This window comes from Harpia harpyja, chromosome 16 (genome assembly GCF_026419915.1).
Source record: "Harpia harpyja isolate bHarHar1 chromosome 16, bHarHar1 primary haplotype, whole genome shotgun sequence".
NCBI lineage: Eukaryota > Metazoa > Chordata > Aves > Accipitriformes > Accipitridae > Harpia > Harpia harpyja.
The window spans coordinates 31,175,359-31,195,048 of NC_068955.1; the positions used below are offsets into that span (position 1 = coordinate 31,175,359).

The 19,690-nt window shown below is 37.5% G+C and overlaps 1 protein-coding gene across 3 annotated transcripts in view; it reads left to right on the forward strand.

Moving 5' to 3' along the window:
• CAPRIN1 (cell cycle associated protein 1) overlaps positions 1-19,690 on the forward strand; it is a 40,145-nt gene that overhangs the window by 13,799 nt on the left and 6,656 nt on the right. The window contains exons 4-17 of one of the 3 annotated variants that reach the window (XM_052810401.1): positions 461-699; positions 817-899; positions 2,712-2,849; positions 4,218-4,270; positions 4,357-4,443; positions 9,507-9,662; positions 10,470-10,578; positions 11,049-11,110; positions 13,266-13,376; positions 13,923-14,072; positions 14,273-14,423; positions 16,362-16,556; positions 17,777-17,877; positions 18,757-18,820. In XM_052810401.1, coding sequence (XP_052666361.1) covers positions 461-699; positions 817-899; positions 2,712-2,849; positions 4,218-4,270; positions 4,357-4,443; positions 9,507-9,662; positions 10,470-10,578; positions 11,049-11,110; positions 13,266-13,376; positions 13,923-14,072; positions 14,273-14,423; positions 16,362-16,556; positions 17,777-17,877; positions 18,757-18,820 — 1,699 coding nt within the window. The remainder of the gene's footprint in view (positions 1-460; positions 700-816; positions 900-2,711; positions 2,850-4,217; positions 4,271-4,356; positions 4,444-9,506; positions 9,663-10,469; positions 10,579-11,048; positions 11,111-13,265; positions 13,377-13,922; positions 14,073-14,272; positions 14,424-16,361; positions 16,557-17,776; positions 17,878-18,756; positions 18,821-19,690) is intronic. The other 2 variants (XM_052810403.1, XM_052810402.1) reach the window with 2 other exon arrangements.

A 19,690-nucleotide genomic window follows, 5' to 3' on the forward strand; every position in this document is an offset into this window, starting at 1 on the left:
TTAAAAGGTACTTAATTTTGTACATTTTTGCCACTTCCATCTGGATCAAAATCACTTAGGAAGTGATCATAAAGGAAGCAGATAATAGCAAGCTGGGCTTGTTTCAAATAACACATTCATGTCTAAAGCTTTAGACATGGTAACTGCAGTTACTTGACTGAACTGCTTGTAAGTTGTGTAGAGAAGTACAGATTTCATGCAAGAATATGATCAAGATCCAGTATGATCGAAGGTTTGTGGCATTGATTTTAAAGTTTGTCTTAATTTGCAGGCTGTTGACTGCTTAAAAGATATTCTTCAAATTTCACAGGTTATTCTGTAATGTTTGATAAGTGGCAGTTCAACATCCACCTCTATTTATCAATAAAAGACACTTCAAATTTATCCCCCTCCCCCCCCCCCCAAGTTCATTACAGAATCGAAGTTTAAGCAATTTTAAATTTCTTTTTATTTTAAACAGATCCAGAAAACAATTAAAAAGACAGCTCGCAGGGAGCAACTGATGCGAGAAGAGGCTGAGCAGAAGCGTTTAAAGACTGTCCTAGAGCTACAGTTTATTTTGGACAAGCTGGGTGATGATGAAGTGCGCAATGACTTGAAACAAGGATCAAATGGAGTACCAGTGCTGACAGAAGAGGAACTGACAATGCTGGATGAGTTTTACAAGCTAGTGTACCCTGAACGAGACATGAACATGAGGTAGGCTTACAGTAAAGTACCTTTCTTTATAATTGTCAGTCAGTTAACAATGTATTTGTACTGTGGTAATTTAAAGACTTGGTAAGAAACTAACTCTTACAAATTATTTTTTTTAAGGTTGAATGAGCAGTATGAGCAAGCATCTGTTCACCTGTGGGACTTACTGGAAGGGAAGGAAAAACCAATTTGTGGAACAACCTGTAAGTATAGTCTCTGTATTAAGAGATAGCACACTGAATTTGTGCTTGAACTAAAATACAATGTCTGATGTAAGAGAACTTTGGTAGTTGATAATCTTTGCGAGTTTTTAGAGTAGCTACATTTTTTAGACCTTAGCTGGACTGTAACAGAATAACTTATAGCTGAAGTGTGAAGTTACTGTGTGGTGTTTTTTGTGGTGGTTTTTGTTTTTGTTTTTTTTTTAACTGATGCAGCATTACTCAGTATTTAAGCTTAGTCCATTCCTGGTATTTCAGCAGTATTCTGCTGCTGTTGGTGCTTAGTAGCAATTCTTTGTTTTCTGGAAAAGTGTGTGTGAACGAGGAGCTTTGTCAATAATATGACCTAATACATAAACTGTCATGGCCTTATTTAGTGTGATGTGCTGCTCCCCTTTGTCTCCTGCAAAAAGCATTCTGGTTTTGCCCTATTTTGATTGATTAACTCTGTGAATCAGGGTGTGATCATACAGATGGACTGCTTTCTTGCAGAAATGTAAACTTTCACAAATACATAGCTTCTAACATTAGACCTTAAGAAAATGGCTCTGCTAGGCAGTTGTCTGTTTCTTGTATCTCGGGGAATTATTGGAGTCTCTTAATTGGAAATCAATAGGAAAGTTTTAGGGAAGGTAATCCTTTTTTGTAGGTAAAATGGCTAACAACTTTCCCCCTTTTTTAAAAAACCTCAATTATCCTTATTATATTAGAGTAATATTGAGCTGTTGGAAGAGTTTTTTGTGTTCTGTTCATAGAAAGGGAAACAATAGTATTGCAATTGTTACCTAACCTGCTTTACTGAGGAATGATACACAGGAGATTGTAAGATACTGTGGCCTTAACGGTAATGAGATTTTCCTTGTTTGTGGCAGAACATCAAGTTGTTTATATTGTTGAAATGAAATTTTGTGAGGAGGTACCAGTATTTTTTTAATTAATATTTGTTCTGCAAGAACTCCAGTCTGAAACGGTTGTGATGTTAGGTCTTTGTGAGAGACCAAAGATAGGTACCATGTATTTTTCTCATGAAGAGGCAGAGGAAGGAGAAGGTATGGGGATAGTTTTCAGAAGAGAGATGGTGTATGTTCCTTGGAGACCTAGGCATTCTCTTACTGGATGAAGTTGGGCTGGGTATTGTTTCTGGATCTTGGGATGAACTTTTAGTGATGTCATTGGCAGCCATTGCTGGTTCACTTTGTCTTTATAATGGGGATGAATGTTAATGTGTTTTTGTGCTCTTCTCTGTGTATGTATTGGTTCATACAGTGATTATCACTTGCCAGATGTGCGTTGTGAATCTTCCATTTTGAGTATATTAGTTTTTGTTGGCCTAGACAGTCAGTAATGCTGCCTTGCCAGTGTGGCTGATTTGTTTTTTAATTAGGAAATTACAAATAAATCAGTTACAGTTGAAACTTCAGTGAGTTTCTAAAACTTTCCAAACTGAAAACTAAGCAACCAGAGATTTTTGAAATAGCAGGAATAAAACTATGGTAATTACATTCATAAACTTTACCTCACTTTGAATTGTTTCGCGAATCTTCTGAAGAGTATTACATACTCTTAAGATTCTCCTTGCCCTTCAGACTTTTCTGGACGGAAGTGGATTATTGGTTTATTTAGTATGACGTAGTAGGACAGAAGAAATTCTGTAACAGTCGTGTCCGTGGACTAGCTTAGGGCAGCAACATCTTCCCAGCAAAAGGGTAATAAAATTTATGTGGGATCTTTGGGAAGGAAGGAAAAGATGATTAGGATTGAGTTACTGTTCATCTTTAACTTCCATTTTCCTAGATAAAGCGCTGAAGGAGATTGTTGAACGTATTCTTCAAACTAGTTACTTTGATAGCACCCATAACCATCAGAACGGGTTATGTGAGGAAGAAGAGGCAGCACCTGCACCTGCAGTAGAAGACGCTGTAGCAGAAGCTGGTAAGAATATGAAGATGCCTTGTGACTATCATATTCGTTTGTGTTGTACTGTCTTGTCTCTTTGGATTCATCAGAATGATTAAATTGCAAATGTAGTTTTAAGTGCAGCAAACACCTCTCTCTGAATTCTTCAGGTGTACTAGTGTTTTGAATAGAAATTGGAGGAATAGAAATAGCTAATTGGGTATACATCTGGCCAGGCAACATATATAGAGGCAGTCAGCCATTCATTCAGCCTTGCTCCGAACCATGAGGAAAGAAAAGCAGAGCGGTGTTCCGGAAGAATTCTGTAAGGTTGACTCTTGCCAGCTACTTCTTTGGAGGGACTGTAATCCTTTTAAATGATCACATCATAAATGTCTTCCATCATGTGCAAGGAAGGGCTTACTGTTCAAACTGTGGAGCATCAGCTGAATGAAGGAACAAAGTCACTTAGTACTGTTTTTGAACACATCCTTCAGCATTTGTCTGTCCAGTATGTCACTTGCTGAAATAAGAAGCCAGGCTAGCAAATTATTTAGAAGCAGGTTTATGCAAATGAAAATCATTGCCAACATCTCTTTCCTATTTTGTTTTCCTGTAGAACTTCTCATTATAATTTATAAACAAAATTTTGTTCGTCTGTAGTATTAAAATGATCAAAGATTGAGGTTCTGGTTGCCCGAGGCATCTCCGTTTTTCAAAGGTTCCTACCAGTTTAATTGTTTCTTGGGAGAATTTTTGAAGCAAAGAGTATGCTTACATACTTAAACTCGAGAATACGGTACCAAACTTTAAAATTCATGACCTTTTTTCCCTTTTGAATATGTTGTGGAGAAAATTGGAATTTGGGGTAGCTGAACATTACTCTTCATAGCAAGAATGTAACGTGATTATTTTTCCTTTTAAATTCAAAACTCTGAGAGTCTTTGTTATTCCTGACATTCTTGTTTTCTTCATTCTGAACACAAGTTTCTTCTTCATTTACCCTGTAACATTGGGTTTGTTTCTGAACCCAGCAGATACTTAACTGTACAAGTCAGCAATATTGAGGCTCTAATTTCAGATCTAATCAAAATCCCATCCCCTTGAAGATTTGTGACAAGGCGACTCCTTCCTTAATGTATAACAAGCTTCTAATATTAGGTATTAATTTCACTCAGGAGTAAATATGTGTCTGTTCATTCTTACACCTAGCTGTACCTCCTGTGTACCAATAGTCCAGAACACTACTTTAAAGTATATGCATTTGATAAATGACTACTGCAAAAATGCATCAGACTTCTTCAAAATTCCACTTTAATGGGGAAGATTTTTTCATCTAACTCTGTATCTTCTAGGTGTGTAACGTGGTTTTTTTTTCACATAAATGGTACGTTTTTCTTACAGAACCTGATCCAGCGGAAGAATTTACTGAACCAACTGAAGTTGAATCAACTGAGGTATTAATCACTGGAAAGATTGTCATTTTGTATAGCTTTAATGCCACTTACTTTTACTTTCATACCCTTTCTTATTTTTATTTTAGTATGTAAACAGACAATTCATGGCAGAGACTCAGTTCAGCAGTAGTGAGAAGGAACAGGTAGATGAGTGGACAGTTGAAACGGTTGAGGTAAGATCTTGTGTACTGCAGGTAAAATTGCAATCCCTGTTTCCGCTGACTCGCAATTCATGATAGGTTTTAGTATTGCACCCTTTCTCCCCCAATATATATATAAAAATACATATATTTAAGTAGGCTTCGACTCACTACTCATTCTTCAATGACATATTTAGCTCAGGAGTACCTAAAATAGACACTATGCAGTCTGGCTAAATTTGCAGAGAACTTGCTTTTGTTCAATAGTGGCTTGCTTGGGAAAACGGGACATAAAAGTCTTTGGCTTAAAAAGACTTAAAAGATATATTTTTTTTAAGACTCTCTTTCTTTAAGAGAACTTTGCTGCAAATGTAGAACTTAAGTTTATCTACACAGCTGCTGACAGCATGGCATAATTGTGCATTTCATTGAGCAGTTCCATGGAGAGGGAGCTGAAAATAAGTATCTCAGTCTGCTCCAGCTTGCATATGCGCATAATTTGATGTTAAAATATGCTTGTATGTACATCTCCGCTTTCAAGAACTGTAGTTCTTCGAGTATTTAACTTGTTACTACTTTGCAGTTGAGTGGTTGTTCACTTGGGATGTTTGTGCTGCATTGCTATTGGGATCCATTCCCAGTTTAGTAATTTAGATGCTGGACTTAACTACATGTGCAAGTCCATCATTTTATTATACTAGAATTTGTGTTCTTCACGTACTGGAAAGGACAAGTCACATGGAGTCATTCAAATGTTTGGCATGTTGGAACTTGGGTTGTATCCATCTGTTAGGAACAGGTATGAGCAGCATCTTTCAGGTGCTGGAGACAATTTGTGATTCATTTTAGCCTTCTGCAGCAGGCAATTACAGATGGTCAATTTTTTATACTCTTCCTTGGTGTCTTCAGCCTCTTAAGTGTAGGAGTGGAGTAAGCGTTCATCATCTCTTCAAGTCGTGAAAAAGAGAGCAGCCATTTTGATCTGATTATCGAATCTGCCTGATTTTACATTCAGTCTGGCTGAAATTGGTATCTTGCAGTGTTGAAGACTGCTAAGAGATTTAACAATGCTTGGGATGGGTGTGAGGCTTCTAGAACTAACTAGGCAACTTTGCCATTTGTGTGAATGATTTTTGTAGTATCTTGTCATAGCATTCTATTCCCTTACTTAAAAAACCCTAAAATATCACTGGCATTGAATGTGATTTAAGAAATCTCTTAAGAAACCCTCTAAAAACACATGTTAAAGTCATGTTTGATTGGGGTATTCTTATAAGACACAGTATTTTAAAGTTAATACTGGATTGGCTTCAATCTGTCTTCAGTTATGTACAAATTACATCTGTGTTTCTACCAAGTGTCCAGAGTAGCTTAGAGGTTCAGTTCTCTGTAGTTCTTAATATAAGTAGTATGAATGAAGACGTAAGAGTATAGGAGATGTCCTTATGATTGAAGCCAGTTGTGCTTCCCTCTGTTCTTAAACTGTAAGGCTGTATTGCACAGTTGAAAACTCAGACGCTTCCTCATGGGAAGAATAATAATAATAATATGTGGTAACTGTGTTAGTATGGTAAAAGAATTCAGGTTGTAGTTTTGTATCAGACTGATTTCAGAAACTCCTAATTTTCCACACATCTTTACTAGTCAGCTAAATCCGGATTACATCAGCTTTGTTTTCATAGAACAATGCAATACGAAGAATAGATACTTCAGTTGTCCTTTCTGTCCCAATTTCTTGAACTCTGTACAAATGAGCAGTTTAGAAAAACTTGGAGTTGAAGCCTGCTTCTTCATAATTAAGAACCTTACATTCTCAGATTTAACACAGAAAGGGGAAATTGAGAATAACTGTCTTTGAAGTGACTCTTGCTGTTCTTACTGGCACCAAAACCCCATTTCTCATGGGAATGCAACTCAGTTGTCTTTAGGGAAGGTGATGATACACATTATATAGAGCCTCTGAGCTCTTCAGCTCAAGGTAGTTGTGGCATTAGTATGGTAACAGCTGTGAATGATAGCTGTTAATTTTGGAAGCTGATCGTATTCTAAAAGAGAACATTTACGCAGAAGATTTCTGTGATTGTTTATGAAGAGGAAGGCTATTGCAAACTCATCTCTTTTTCAGTAACCCTCGAGTAGATGTGATACGTTCAATATTTCTGTGGTATGGTATGTTTCTAGTTTGAGAAGTGATGGTGTCTCACAATGACATTTCTGTAGGGGCGTTCCATAAGTTTTAAAGTAAAGAATTTGCTCGTGAATTTTCAAAGTGTATTTGCGTTTGGATTCAGTGATGTTTTAATTTTGGTGAAGATGACCTTCATTGGTAAAAGTGGGGGTTTTGCTTCTGGGCTTTTGTTGTTGTTGTTGTTTGGGGTTTTTTTTGCTGCTGTTTTTTGTTTGATTGATTATATTTTTTTTTTTTTTTTAACTTCCTTTGTAATAAGTACCTGAATCTGAATCTGCTTGTATAGAAAGTTCTCTGTGTCTTAGGTTATGGAACTTTGATTGGATGGATGTGTGTGTATTTTGTGTAGAATTGGAAACTGTTCTGTGACTGCCAGAAAACAAGTTCATTGTGGTTGGTTTGTGGTCTCATTAAACTTCTGGTTTTACCTCTCCTCCTTTCCTCCTTCTTTGTCCCCTGGCCTCCTATACGCTGTCATTCTCCTCTGATTGTGTCTGGGCAGCTCTGCCTACTAAGAAGGTCAAGGGGTAGGGTGTCAGGAAGCAGGGTGTCAGAAGGTGAGCATGCAATTTGATGAGTCAAATACTATTCTGCAGAGAGGTTCAGCTCCCCTAAAAGAAAAGTTTCACCTTGCTGCTGTGCCCCCAAGAATGAATGGAGATGTATGGTTGGGTAATAATTTGCTTTTTGAATAGTGGTCCTTGAGTAGTCTCTACTTTTTCATGCAGCAGACTGTTAGAAAGCTGTTAACTTTAGAACTACATCCTGTCCGTTGGCAACTTGATACACCAAACTTGAAATTTTTTTTAGTAGTTTCATCCTACTATGATTATAATAGGTCAGAGTACCTGGTAGTGATAATAAGACAAAAGGAATAGGCCCTAAACAGTTCCTTTTGACATTAAAAAAAGGGGGTTGAAAAAGACAATGTAAAATATTAAACACCGCCTGAAGTTAGTACTGTACTGTTTGTGGAAAAAGGAAAACATTTGATAAAATTCCGTCCCTGTTCTGTGTTCTTGATTATTCTATCAACTTGTTTTTTCTTGAAGATACTGAATTGTTATGAATGACTTGAACTTCATAAGTTGAGTGATAGTACTCAAGTAATTGGTAACATTTTTGGTAATAATTATGTAGATAAGTTGCTGCTGGTATTACCTCTCAAGTTTCACCTAGTCATGTGGCTTGCTTTTTTTTCTTTAATTTTCAAACTTTGTCACGTGCAAGAGGTCTATATATGTGCTTTAAATAACATTTTCAGAAAAAAAATTTTTTCCACTCACGGGGCTTAATTCTTAATTTGGAAACAGTCCATAATTTGAAGTTTGGGGACTGTGTAATACAGCAGAGCAGTTGTGCTTGTTTTCCAGTGTGGACAGCCTTAGGGTGTAATTCCATGGGAATTGTCAAATTGCTTCTCTTTGGATGGCTAATAGTGGAGATTTGGGTCTGAAGGGAATCTTGAAGAGGAACGTAGGTTGTGGTTGCTTTTTAGTTTTGTTTAGAGATCTTTTATTTTTTTTTCTATTACAGATGGCTAGGGATTTGGTCATGGAAAGAGTCATTGGAGTTTGTGAGGCAATTGCATGCTCTGAATGTCACATACAAACAGTGTTTGTAAATTTGAGCAAGGAGTAGGCATACTGGAAAATGCTGTAGGTTTCTTTGAGAAATTAAAAAAAAAATTACAGGCATTGAGCGTGGATATTGGGAGTTCAAGTTTAAAGTTCAGACCTGTGATTATAGAACTGGTCTAGAATAGGACTGTTTTGTCACTTGTCATGACTGCTGTTCAAAAATCTGTCTTCTGCAGTTCTAATTAGAAACCAGATATTTTACATAAATATTTTGAACTTTCAGGTGCATGTATGCTAGTTTATATCCTGTGCAACTGTAGGTTTAAGGCTTACCTGTTTATTTGGAAGATTATTAATAATTAAAAGCTCATGGGAATAGAGAAGCAACAGACAAGTTATTGACAATGATCTTTTTAAAGGACAGGACAGTTGTTGACATGAATGCAAACTGAAAATGGCACTTCTTTTTTACAGGAGTAGCCTAAAGACCAAAACCGGTTAGGAACATTGAAAGTACTGCTTTGTGCAGCTTGACCATCCTTTTAACTATCTGTTTTCAAGCTATTTGATGATGGATGTTCTTAGATGCTTGTGTTCAAGTTTTCTGGTTGCTCTGCTGTCTTTGATAAGGTGGTATTTGAAAGCATGTTGCCATTCATCATGCCTTTGTTTACGTGCGCCATATTGGAATATGTCTAGTAAATCTGAGCTTTCTTGCCCACTATGAATTGTGCTTCTGCTTCTGGGCTTCTGGTGTCCCGCAGTGCTGCCTGCTGTTTTCTGAGACCATAAATCAGCTAGCTAGGATAGCACTTGAGATAGCACTTGGGTCTAGACGTGGCTATGAAAATTTAAAATTTTGAAGCCTTAAGAAAGACCCCAAACTTCTGACTCTACTTACATTTACCAAAAAGGTATGAGAAAATAATTGTTCTTCATCTGTGCATATTTCTGAAACTTACACTTCCCTGACTTTGTTTAAATTGCCAAATGTTGATAAATTGCTGTCTCAAATCCTGCTATAAAAAAAATCCCCGTAGTATTGAACAAAGTTTTTGTTCGCACTGTTCTTAATGGGGAATAGAGTATAGATAGAAAGAAAATAGAGCACAGCCTGAACTTTCTGATCTTGTGAAGTGCTCAGATCAGTAGCTGGCCACCAGTATTGGCATGACTGTAGGAGGATGTAGTGTCTGTCTTCAAGAATGCTTTAGTAATTACGTCCATAATGAATTAGGCAGTAGCCATAAATTTCAAGAACTACTGAGTCGCTTCTGTGCAGTGTTACCTTAAGCTGAAATTTCAGCTGGTTGCTTGTTTCTTGTTAGGTTGTAAATTCGCTGCAGCAACAGACACAAGCTACATCTCCTCCAGTTCCTGAACCTCACACGCTCACTACTGTGGCTCAAGCAGATCCTCTTGTTAGAAGACAGCGAGTACAGGACCTTATGGCGCAGATGCAGGGCCCGTATAACTTCATGCAGGTATGATGGACCCACTGTACTGTGAAGCTAGAACCGAAGAAACAAAATAGCACTTTCTGGCTGTTAGTCACGATTTAAAGAGCCTGCTGCAGTTTATTTGAAAGATAACTACGGTCTTGCAAACCGTATAGTGCTGTATGGCAAGGTCTCATCCAAGGCCTGCAAACCTGTATTGCTGTCAAAGTACAGTTAGAATGTTACTTAGGTTTTCAGTCCTCGTTTGTACTATAACCTACAGAGAAGGCAGAAAGTTGTGCATCACGGGGTGCCATAGTGTATCCTGCTTAAGTGAGACCAGCTGTAAAACATCCCCTCTGTAAGCGGGTTCTAAATTTTGTGTTACGAAAAACTTCTACAATGCATGAAGAGAATACTTTTTGGGTAGCTTCTTGAAGGCTCTCTTTTAACCCCTAAAGTTAGAACAACTAGAAAAGCATTGGGAGGTAGCGCAGTACATCAGAAAAAGCCTCTCCTCCTCCTCCACAGAGTAGACACCTTGGTAACAAATGAGGCATACACTTCTTGCATTCCTTTTTTTCTTTCTTCCTACAAAGTGCTAATTTAGGATAAGGAATAAAGAATAGTTTGCCACCTATTCTGTCTGGCTATTAAAATCTCCCTTCAGTTATCTTTTTGTCAGGTAAGCCCTGATTTGTATACATGGACTGAATTTAATTGATTTAAATGTATGGTAAAACCAGCAATTGTGTAACTGTGGACTAAGCTTCCTTTATTGTGACCTGGTCATTTCTGTATTCTGAATGTTAGTATTTTTAAAATACAATAATTTTTTTTTTTTTTTTCTAGGACTCTATGCTGGAGTTTGAGAACCAAACACTTGATCCTGCCATTGTATCTGCACAGCCCATGAATCCAGCACAAAATTTGGATATGCCACAAATGGTTTGCCCTCCAGGTTTGTAATGGTAAATCCTAAACATAAATATTGGGGAAGCCTGCAAGTCATCTATTAGAAATGCTTCAGTTACTGCTACATAGTAAAAGGGTCATCACAAGTAATAATACAGTACTGTTCAAGTGTGTTTTTCCTAGAACTACAATTGTACTTTTGAAGCATACTATTTGTAGACTTCAGATTCATATTTGCTTCTAGGTTTTGCTTGCAATTGTGGAAAATTTTAAACTTATAAATGGGCAAAATGTAGTTTTGCTTAGTCTTTTGGAAATTGCTGGACAATTTTGGACAACTGGAAAAAATGTACTTTGCATGGAGATGGTAATTGGTATTTTGACTATAGCTTTGCCATGCTAAAGGGATAGTCATCTTTATGATGGTCAGGTCTCAACTGAATTAGATCAGATGGTAATGCTGTTCTGTAAAAGGTTTGATTGTACTATGTAATAAGTGGAATTATTTTGCTTCAGTTCATGCTGAGTCAAGACTTGCCCAGCCTAATCAAGTTCCTGTGCAACCAGAAGCTACACAGGTAAAATGTTCAGTAAATTGTATTTTGGATTTTAAATTGATCTTAGGCTTGATTGATGTTATAATAGGATTTAATTCCTAACTATATGAGAAACTCAAAAAGCTGAAGTTCTGATTTTGAGAGACTGGTTATCTCCATTATTTCTCCAGCATTGTCACTTATAAGCATTACTATATATGGTTTTTTATGCTATGCAGACATTGCATATTTTCTGTAACGGAGTCTTATCAGGCATTATCCTGTTCAGAAAACTGTCAGGTTCAAGGTTGAAGTACGAGTTTATTGAGGAAACTGCATTTCTAATTAGAGGCCTCTTAAACTGAAGGGCACAAGCACGGAAGCAGTTGCAGTTTGGACTGCTCATTCTAATGGCCCAATGTGGACTTCCTGGCAGTTACCAGTTCTTTCAATCTGTGGAGCTCACCTCAGTCTTCAGATTTGGTGTGTGGATGTGATTTTTCATTTCACAGATTGACTTTCACGTGCCTGTGTGTTAGGCTGCCATAACTTAAAATCTGTATTCCATGTGACAGTGGTGAATTTTAAGTGTTTCTTTCATGATTGAGAGGAAGGACTTTGGAATGCTGCTCTGCATAGTCCTGCTCTAATGTAGCAGTTTAACTTGAGGTTTCTCCGTGCATTCTGTTCAAGATGGACTAATAATTTGACGTGCCAATCTTTGCCTAGTATTCTCTTTCATGTTAAGCCATGTGTAGTAATATTTTTAATTTCAATAGAGACAAGTTGTCCTTTACTTGCTTATTGTCGACAGAAATGCCAAAATGAAAATAACTTGGTTAAAGGGCAGTATGTATCTGTTCAAGTGGGTGTCAGACCACAAATAGATTTAATGGATTAACTATATAGTTTGTGTCCCCTTCTTTTTACTTGCTCTGTTAAGGATTAGTCCCAGTTGCTTGCTTGGATAGTATTTTAATACTGGGAGTTGTAGAGCAGTCAGAATGAGTTTGAATGCTGTTTTCAGTTGAGCTTTCCCAAAATTCCTTTTTAAGTAGGATCTCTTAAATTTGCTTCTGCAATGTATAAATGATGTATTCAGCTTTTCATTAAGATGTGTCAGTTTCTTACTGAATTGTCGAGAGATGAAAGAACTTCCTGATTTTTGTATTAAGCATGTGTGGCATCTGTGAAGGACTCTGCTGGTCTCAAGTAATGAATCTGATCCCTGTAGGTATTTGAAAACCAAAAGAAAAATCTGGATAGATTATGTATCTCAGAGTAATGGTAGTATAAATCGCTTGCTTTATCTTGTCCAGATTAGATCTGCAAGTTTTAAGTCACTCATTTGTATAGAAACAGGAATGTGGTTTTTATTTTTTTTCTTGAGTTTCCTCTTTATGCTAAAGTGCTAGTACTCTCAGCAGTTTTGTTGTTTTGTAGGTGTAGAAAAATTTTTTTTGGCAGAGAGTTCTCTCTGCGCTAGCTTCTATTTTACTGTTAAATGATGTCTGTGACTTGCTCCAGTGGATTTTTTTTTTCTTATTTTCCTTACCTCAGCCAGTGCTGCCAATGCTTCCCTTTGGGATCTTGCAAGCAGTAGCTAAACTTACCTCTTTCTTTTTGAATGTTCAACAAGGTGAACATTCAACACACCCATCAGTTGTTATCAGTTGCCTGTTAAAGTCACCAGTAACCTTAAATGCAAAGTCCTCTGCTTTGCTGGCTAGAGTTTTCACTGGACTCTGTTTAGGGGAGCAGAGGCTGTAAAATGAGCAAATTCAGTCTATTGGAAACCAGCACTTCTCTATTTCTGTATGAGCTTGGAGTTCTCTCGTGTAAACTTCTGTATATTTCTCTCTCTTTCCCCAGCTTTATTGTGGTAGTTGGGTTGCGTAAGGAAGTGAGAAGGATATTCTTCAGTAAAAGCAAATACATGTCCAGCTGATTCAGAAATATCCACAGAATACAATCTGGGAGAGGGTGGGTGGAGTGGCGTGTTAGAATATATGTCGAGATGAGGTGGTTAAACCTCTACTTGTTAAAAAGCACTTAATTTTTAATGGTTATAAAGATTTGCTGGAATACATAATTTTACTAGAAAGTACCATTCATTCCAGAGTTCTGTGATACTTTTTATAAAAACCGTGTGTGAGCATCAGCTGACTTTTGGGGGCTTTGGGGTTTATTTTGTCAGGTTCCCTTGGTTTCTTCTACAAGTGAGGGATATACAGCCTCCCAACCCATGTATCAGCCTTCTCACACAACAGAGCAACGGCCACAGAAAGAATCAATTGACCAGATTCAGGCAAGTCAGATTTCGTAGGGGTGGGAAGGACTCTGCTTGCAGGTGTGATCAAATGTTAGTCTCTGTTTCTTTGTAAATAAAGTTTTGTAATTTTCAGTTACCTATTGATAGGGCCGCTTCGGTTCTGTTTAATTTCAAAGTTTTGAGCCTGTCTGTGACCAGTTAAGTCCTTCATAGTAAGACTTCTAATTTACAAGATTGTCTGTTTAGTTAGAAGTAAGATGCCAACATCAGCATATGAGCATCAGCGTTGTTGGCTTAGGAAATGTCATTTATTTTTTTTACATTGGCTAGCAGTTAGCCCAGAAACTTTTTCATTTCCCCCTCTAGTTTTTTTCTAGTTGTGCTTCAAGTTAGAGGGAGAAGACTGCTAGGTTTTTCCTGTCCCATTATGCTGTTGTGAATGAAGTTGTTCAGCTGAAGTAGAAAATACTCATTTGTTGAGGTGAACCTGAGGCATTGTCACATTTTTTTAAGTGAAGTTTATAAGTTAAATTTTTGGTATTATTCAAAAGCTGCTAAAATGTTGTTTGTTTTAATTATTAGGCTTCAATGTCACTGAATGCAGACCAGACCCCATCATCATCATCACTTCCCACTGTATCCCAGCCACAGGTGTTCCCAGCTGGGTCTAGCAAGCCTTTGCATAGCAGCGGAATCAATGTTAATGCAGCTCCATTCCAATCCATGCAAACAGTAAGTAGTAAATTAATATCGAATCCCTTTATTTTCTTAGTCATTCCTTTTGTTGTTACACAAACACTGGAATCAGTCACGTAATTATATAAAATAGCCTTTGGTTATTCACGTCTCAGACTTGCATACTTCTTTACATGATGTGATGAAGAATTGTAAAAAATTAGTTGGACCAGAGAGCTATTTTTCTACCATCGTAGGTATTCAACATGAATGCACCTGTTCCTCCTGTTAATGAGCCAGAAACCCTTAAGCAGCAAAATCAGTACCAGGCCAGTTATAACCAGAGTTTCTCCAATCAGCCTCACCAAGTAGAACAATCAGATCTTCAGCAAGAACAACTCCAGACAGGTAAACTTATTTCAGCAAAAACTAAAGTGGCAATAGCCTCAGTAGAGCAGGTGATCAGGCTGTGAAGTCCTAGATGATGTCTAGGACTAGCAGAGCAAAGCATGTCACGCGTTCTCAAATGTTACTAGTCTTGCGAAGCTTTCCCTTGAACAATACTGGTTTTTGTTATTCTGTCTTGGTTTGAATATCCAACAGGGGGCAAAATTCGATATGTATATCTCCCAATTGTTAAAAGAATTTTCCCACTTGATTCAGTTTTATATGGGTTTAAAAAAACATGAACAGGATTAAGGATTATTCTAAAGGTGAAAGCAGTGTAGTGGACTACTTGCTCTGCTGATAAGGTTGGATGATCCTTAAATTTGCTTTTAAAAAAAAAAAGGTTATACTATTTGAGATGACATCTTAAAAAGGAAATAGTAAGCTAAATTGAGAGCAAATACGGACTGCTTCTCACAGGTGATAGAAGGTTCACAAAGATCTAGAATGTTTTGCTAAAATCAGTTAGACGTGATTTGAATACAGCAGGCAAAATGCTTTCCAAGTTAGCAACTTCAAAAAACAAACGGTAAAATAAAGTCTACGTACAAAGCTAGTCTTCTCCCAGCACTCTCCTCGCTTTCCACTGAGATAAAATTTGCAGATGCAGAGATGGATTTTGACTGAAGGACGCAGGACAGAGATCACAAGGGTGAAGTGCTAACAACTACTGGAGGTGGAGTAAGGAAAAAGAGCCCGATCCTTTTTCTCTAAAACTGATCATGATCTTGAAATTTTTCTTCTTGAAAGTTGGGATACTGGGGCGGGTAAGATGAGAAGAGGGAGAACCAAGTTTTCACTGTTTATCTATACACTGTTTGTTTATCCTAAGGCAGAAGGATAGTCTGGGGAATGCTGGTTTGGAAGGTGGGCTATGCAGTTTTAAATGCTTAAATTACACTAACAGTAAATGGAACTGTTGATACACAGAAAATGCAGTGGCCTTAGAAGAAAACCTGCACACGTTAAACACTCAAAAGGATGACCACTTTTTGTGTTCCACAAGAATTGATGGGAAGTTGAGGAGAAAGGAGGACCTATGCAAAAGTTCCATAGGGCTCTGACTGAGTGAAGGAGACAAAGTTGTGTTTCCTTTTGGGTGATTCCCTGCAAATGAGAGGGACTTACCACTGACAAATATTCTTTGAGATCTTGCTTTAGCACTTGGTATCAGGCTAAATTTTACAGCGGTTTTGCTCTTACATACAGAATTACATCTTTTATTACACTTACTGAGCCTGTAACCCTCGGATTGCTTTCATAATCCACTTCATTCCTGATGATTCCTGTGAAGTGACGATGTTGTGGCATACCTTACTTCAGAGATGCACATAGTCTCAAGCTATCCATCTTGCTCTTGCCCTTTGATTTACATGCCCTGTAGAAAGAATCCTCCAGCCTGTACAGTCAAAACATCGGCTCTGTTAAAGTGTTCCGTTAATCTCACCTTAGTCAATATAGCTATACCTAACAGAATTTAATTTGTGAAAGGAAATAATTCTTAGTGGCTCTCTGCCAGTTCAGAGGGGAGGAAGTTACAGAAGTGGGTTAACTTATTCATATTGGGGTTTTTTTTCTAGATTTTTAAAGGGTTTGAAATAGCACAGGAAAATTGTACCTGCGTTAGGAATACTTGTTGCTGAGCTTACAGTAGAGACTTTGGATGCTGACTTAAATCAACTCTCTACTATTTCTGGGTTGGTTTAATATTGTGGGATATCTGACTAGTAACTTGGTACTGAATTCTGCAGATTATTTTTCTTTGAATGGGTGAGCATATATTGATGTGTTCAGTGGTATTTGAGAGCTTTGAACGTTGAGTTTGAAGAGAGTATATGTGGGAACATAAAGAAATGCAGACTTTTATACTTCATTTTTTTCCCCCCAATTCCAATATAGTGGTTGGTACTTATCATGGTTCCCCGGACCAGACTCATCAAGTGGCGGGTAACCACCAGCAACCTCCCCAGCAGAATACTGGATTTCCACGTAACAGTCAGCCTTATTATAACAGTCGAGGAGTGTCTCGTGGTGGATCACGTGGGGCTCGTGGCTTAATGAACGGTTACAGGGGACCGGCAAATGGATTTAGAGGTAAACAGCTTTATTAAACTCTCTCATTTGACTTCTTTCTGGAAACACTGTGTCAAGATACTAAGTGTTAAACTGACCTACTGTAGTTTTTATATTGTAGTAGTATCTCTGTAAGATATTTAAACTTGTACTAAAAATTCCATTTGCTTTAGCTAACTTCAAGCAACTTAAATTTTAGGTGTTTGGTTAGGCTTCCTACTTAGATGTAAACAAAGAGGCATTTTTTTTCTGTTCTGTGCTGAAGCCTTGGTGTTAGTTTGATTAGGCGCATCTACTGCAAGTTTTAAGCAAACACGGAACTATCCCGCTGAATTTCACAACCATTAAGTGAGGAATTCAGATGCCAAGTGCTATTTCAGAAATGGTTTTTATTTCCAGTTATGGTAGAAGCAGGGTATTTCAGAGTTGCATGTTTTATCATATTGAGAATAGGCTGGATCATGTAGAAATACAAGAACAAAAAAGTCCAAAAGTCATTACTCTGAGGGAATAAACAGGAGTGGAGGAATGATATTGTAGTTTTGGATAAATAAGAGAACTTTTCATGATTCCTGGAGATTATTATATGTGGCTGTCAATGTTAGGAAGATGTGTATGTTAGAATGGGAGAGACAGTTTCCTTGTCAGATGTTCTGGGATTAGACTAATGGATACAGTATTGTCTGCTTTTGCCATGTTCTCTTCCTCTTATGTGGTTGGAGAGTAGAGGAGGAACTTGTATAATGAAAATACAAATGATTGTAGTAGGGAATGCAGTGGTTGCTACTTGCGTGCTTAAAATTGGTCTGGATTCCAAGTGTCAGACCCTTGGGACTGGAGCCACCCTTGGACATGGTTCCCAGCACTCAGAAGAGTACTGTCTCAGGAGCAGCTTATTGCATGAGTTGGCTGTTAATGGCCTTGCAGGTCACAGCTGTTACATTTAGATCCTAGTATTATGTTTAGCTCTGGATTGAATGTTCTGTAAATCAAACCTGAAATTACTAGGGAAATGCATTGAGTTGCTATCTCCTCCCAGTTCTTATGAGGTCTTAATTCTTGTTTCTCGTAATAGTATTAGCACTGATGTTGCAAACATTTGCTTGACGTGTAGGTAAACAGTACTTACTAAAGGGTTTTTTCCCTCAGGTTTAGATAAAATGCTGTTGTTGCTTTTCTTTATGTGGTAGCATGAAGTAATAAGTTATTTCCAAGTGAAAGACTTGTACCATGTTTTGTAGGAGGATATGATGGCTACCGTCCTTCCTTTTCCAACACTCCGAACAGTGGTTACACGCAGCCCCAATTTAATGCTCCTCGGGATTATTCAAACTACCAGCGGGTAAGATACCATTATGTTGTGACAGTCTAGAAGAAGAAGAAAAAAGTACCTGTCAAAGAAAGCACTCAAACAAATCTATTAGTGAAAACTTTTCTGAGGACTTTTTTTTATTTCTAACGAAGACAAAAAATTCAGGTACTAAACAGGTATTTAGGAATAGCAGAATATTAAATGGCTGGTTATAATTGGGAAACGTGTGCTGTTTGGCTGATTGATCTCTAAATGAATTAGTCTAGTAACTAGAGCAAGGTTGAGTGAATTATAAAGAACTCTTTCTTTAATTATTTTCACAGCTTTGTGAGATAGAAGCTTAAAGAAGAACTTAAATCCATTGAAATTAACTTTTCAAACTTGTTTGGGATTGCCTGTCTTCTGCAATGCTGATATGTTACTCTGAAATTTGCGTAGAATTTTGTTGTTCAGCTTAAGACTGACTGGAAAATGTCTAACTCTGCATATCCCCAAACATGTATTTATAAACAAATGAGATGGTAGATTTTGATGCTACTGTTAGAATGATGCTTCATTTATTGACTGGTCCTTCAGCAAATTCATCTGTGTGGTCTCTGTGTAGTTTGAAAAATTTGAACACTAAATAGCTCTATTTACATTTCTTATTTACATTGAACACCACACCCTGTAACTGGAGAGAGAATTTATCATTGTACATTTTACTGTATCTGCTAGGTACCAGTAGGAATAAGAGTTTATTTTTCTAAGATTAATTTAAACTAATAAAATGCTATAAGTTGAAGTCACAGGTGTTTTGTCAGTGCATATTGTTTCAAATGCTCCTTATTTTATTGGCAACTAATAGCGTCCTGAAACATAACAAAATCCCCAGGGTTTGTCGTAACTTTTTTCATTTCTTTGTTTCAGGATGGATATCAACAGAATTTCAAACGTGGCTCTGGACAAAGTGGACCTCGGGGAGCTCCTAGAGGTAATTCCTGAGTAGTAAATAATTGATTTGGGCTGAATGCAAGTTTTTGATCCAAATTCTGGAGTTCTGGAATTTAAAGTGACCTTACTCCTTATTCAGCAGGTCACAGCTGAAGAATAAGCTTAAATTTCCTCTGACCTCATAGTTGACCCTGCTTTTGAACAGGGCTTGGACTTGGAGGACCTCTTGAGGTTCCTTCTGACTTGAGTTCTACTGTCATCCTTTGAACTTGTGGTGGAAGTTTATTGGGTTGTTGAATGAGGAATTCTTTGTAAAGAAGTTAAAACAACAATTGCTTTTGACACTTTAAATGTGGCAGAACTATTTAGTTGCCTTTTATTAATGAAAGCCTTAGGAAAATGATTTTTTTTTTTTTTTGGTGATGTTTATTGTGACTTACGATCTGCCTACTAGGTGCATTAGTAGTTTGCAAGTAAGACTTGCTTATAAAGCAGACGTCAGGCTTGAGCCCACTGTCAGTCTTCAGAATTGTGTGTTACTCTGTTGCACTAAAAAATGTCCTACTGCATCTGTTGTGGATATCTCTAGATCTAAGGATGCTAAACTTCCCTCCACACTCATCTGTTCCTTGATCGTATAGAATTGTTGCTTTTAGCTTATGGAGGTGTGTTGTCCTGTAGCTTCCTAAGAGTGTTTGCCACTGAGAAGACAAAACAAACCCCCACACATAATGAGGCTGTAGTGGAACTTCTAAATTTTATTTTCAATGCTATTTCCACAGTTCTTTTTTTTTTTTAGTAGATTTTTGGTGATTAGACTGTCTTCTGTCTCGATACAGACATTTCCATGAGAATCTTGAGTTATCACCAGAGTGCCTTGTCAGTGAGGACAGCTCAAGGCTGTACGTTG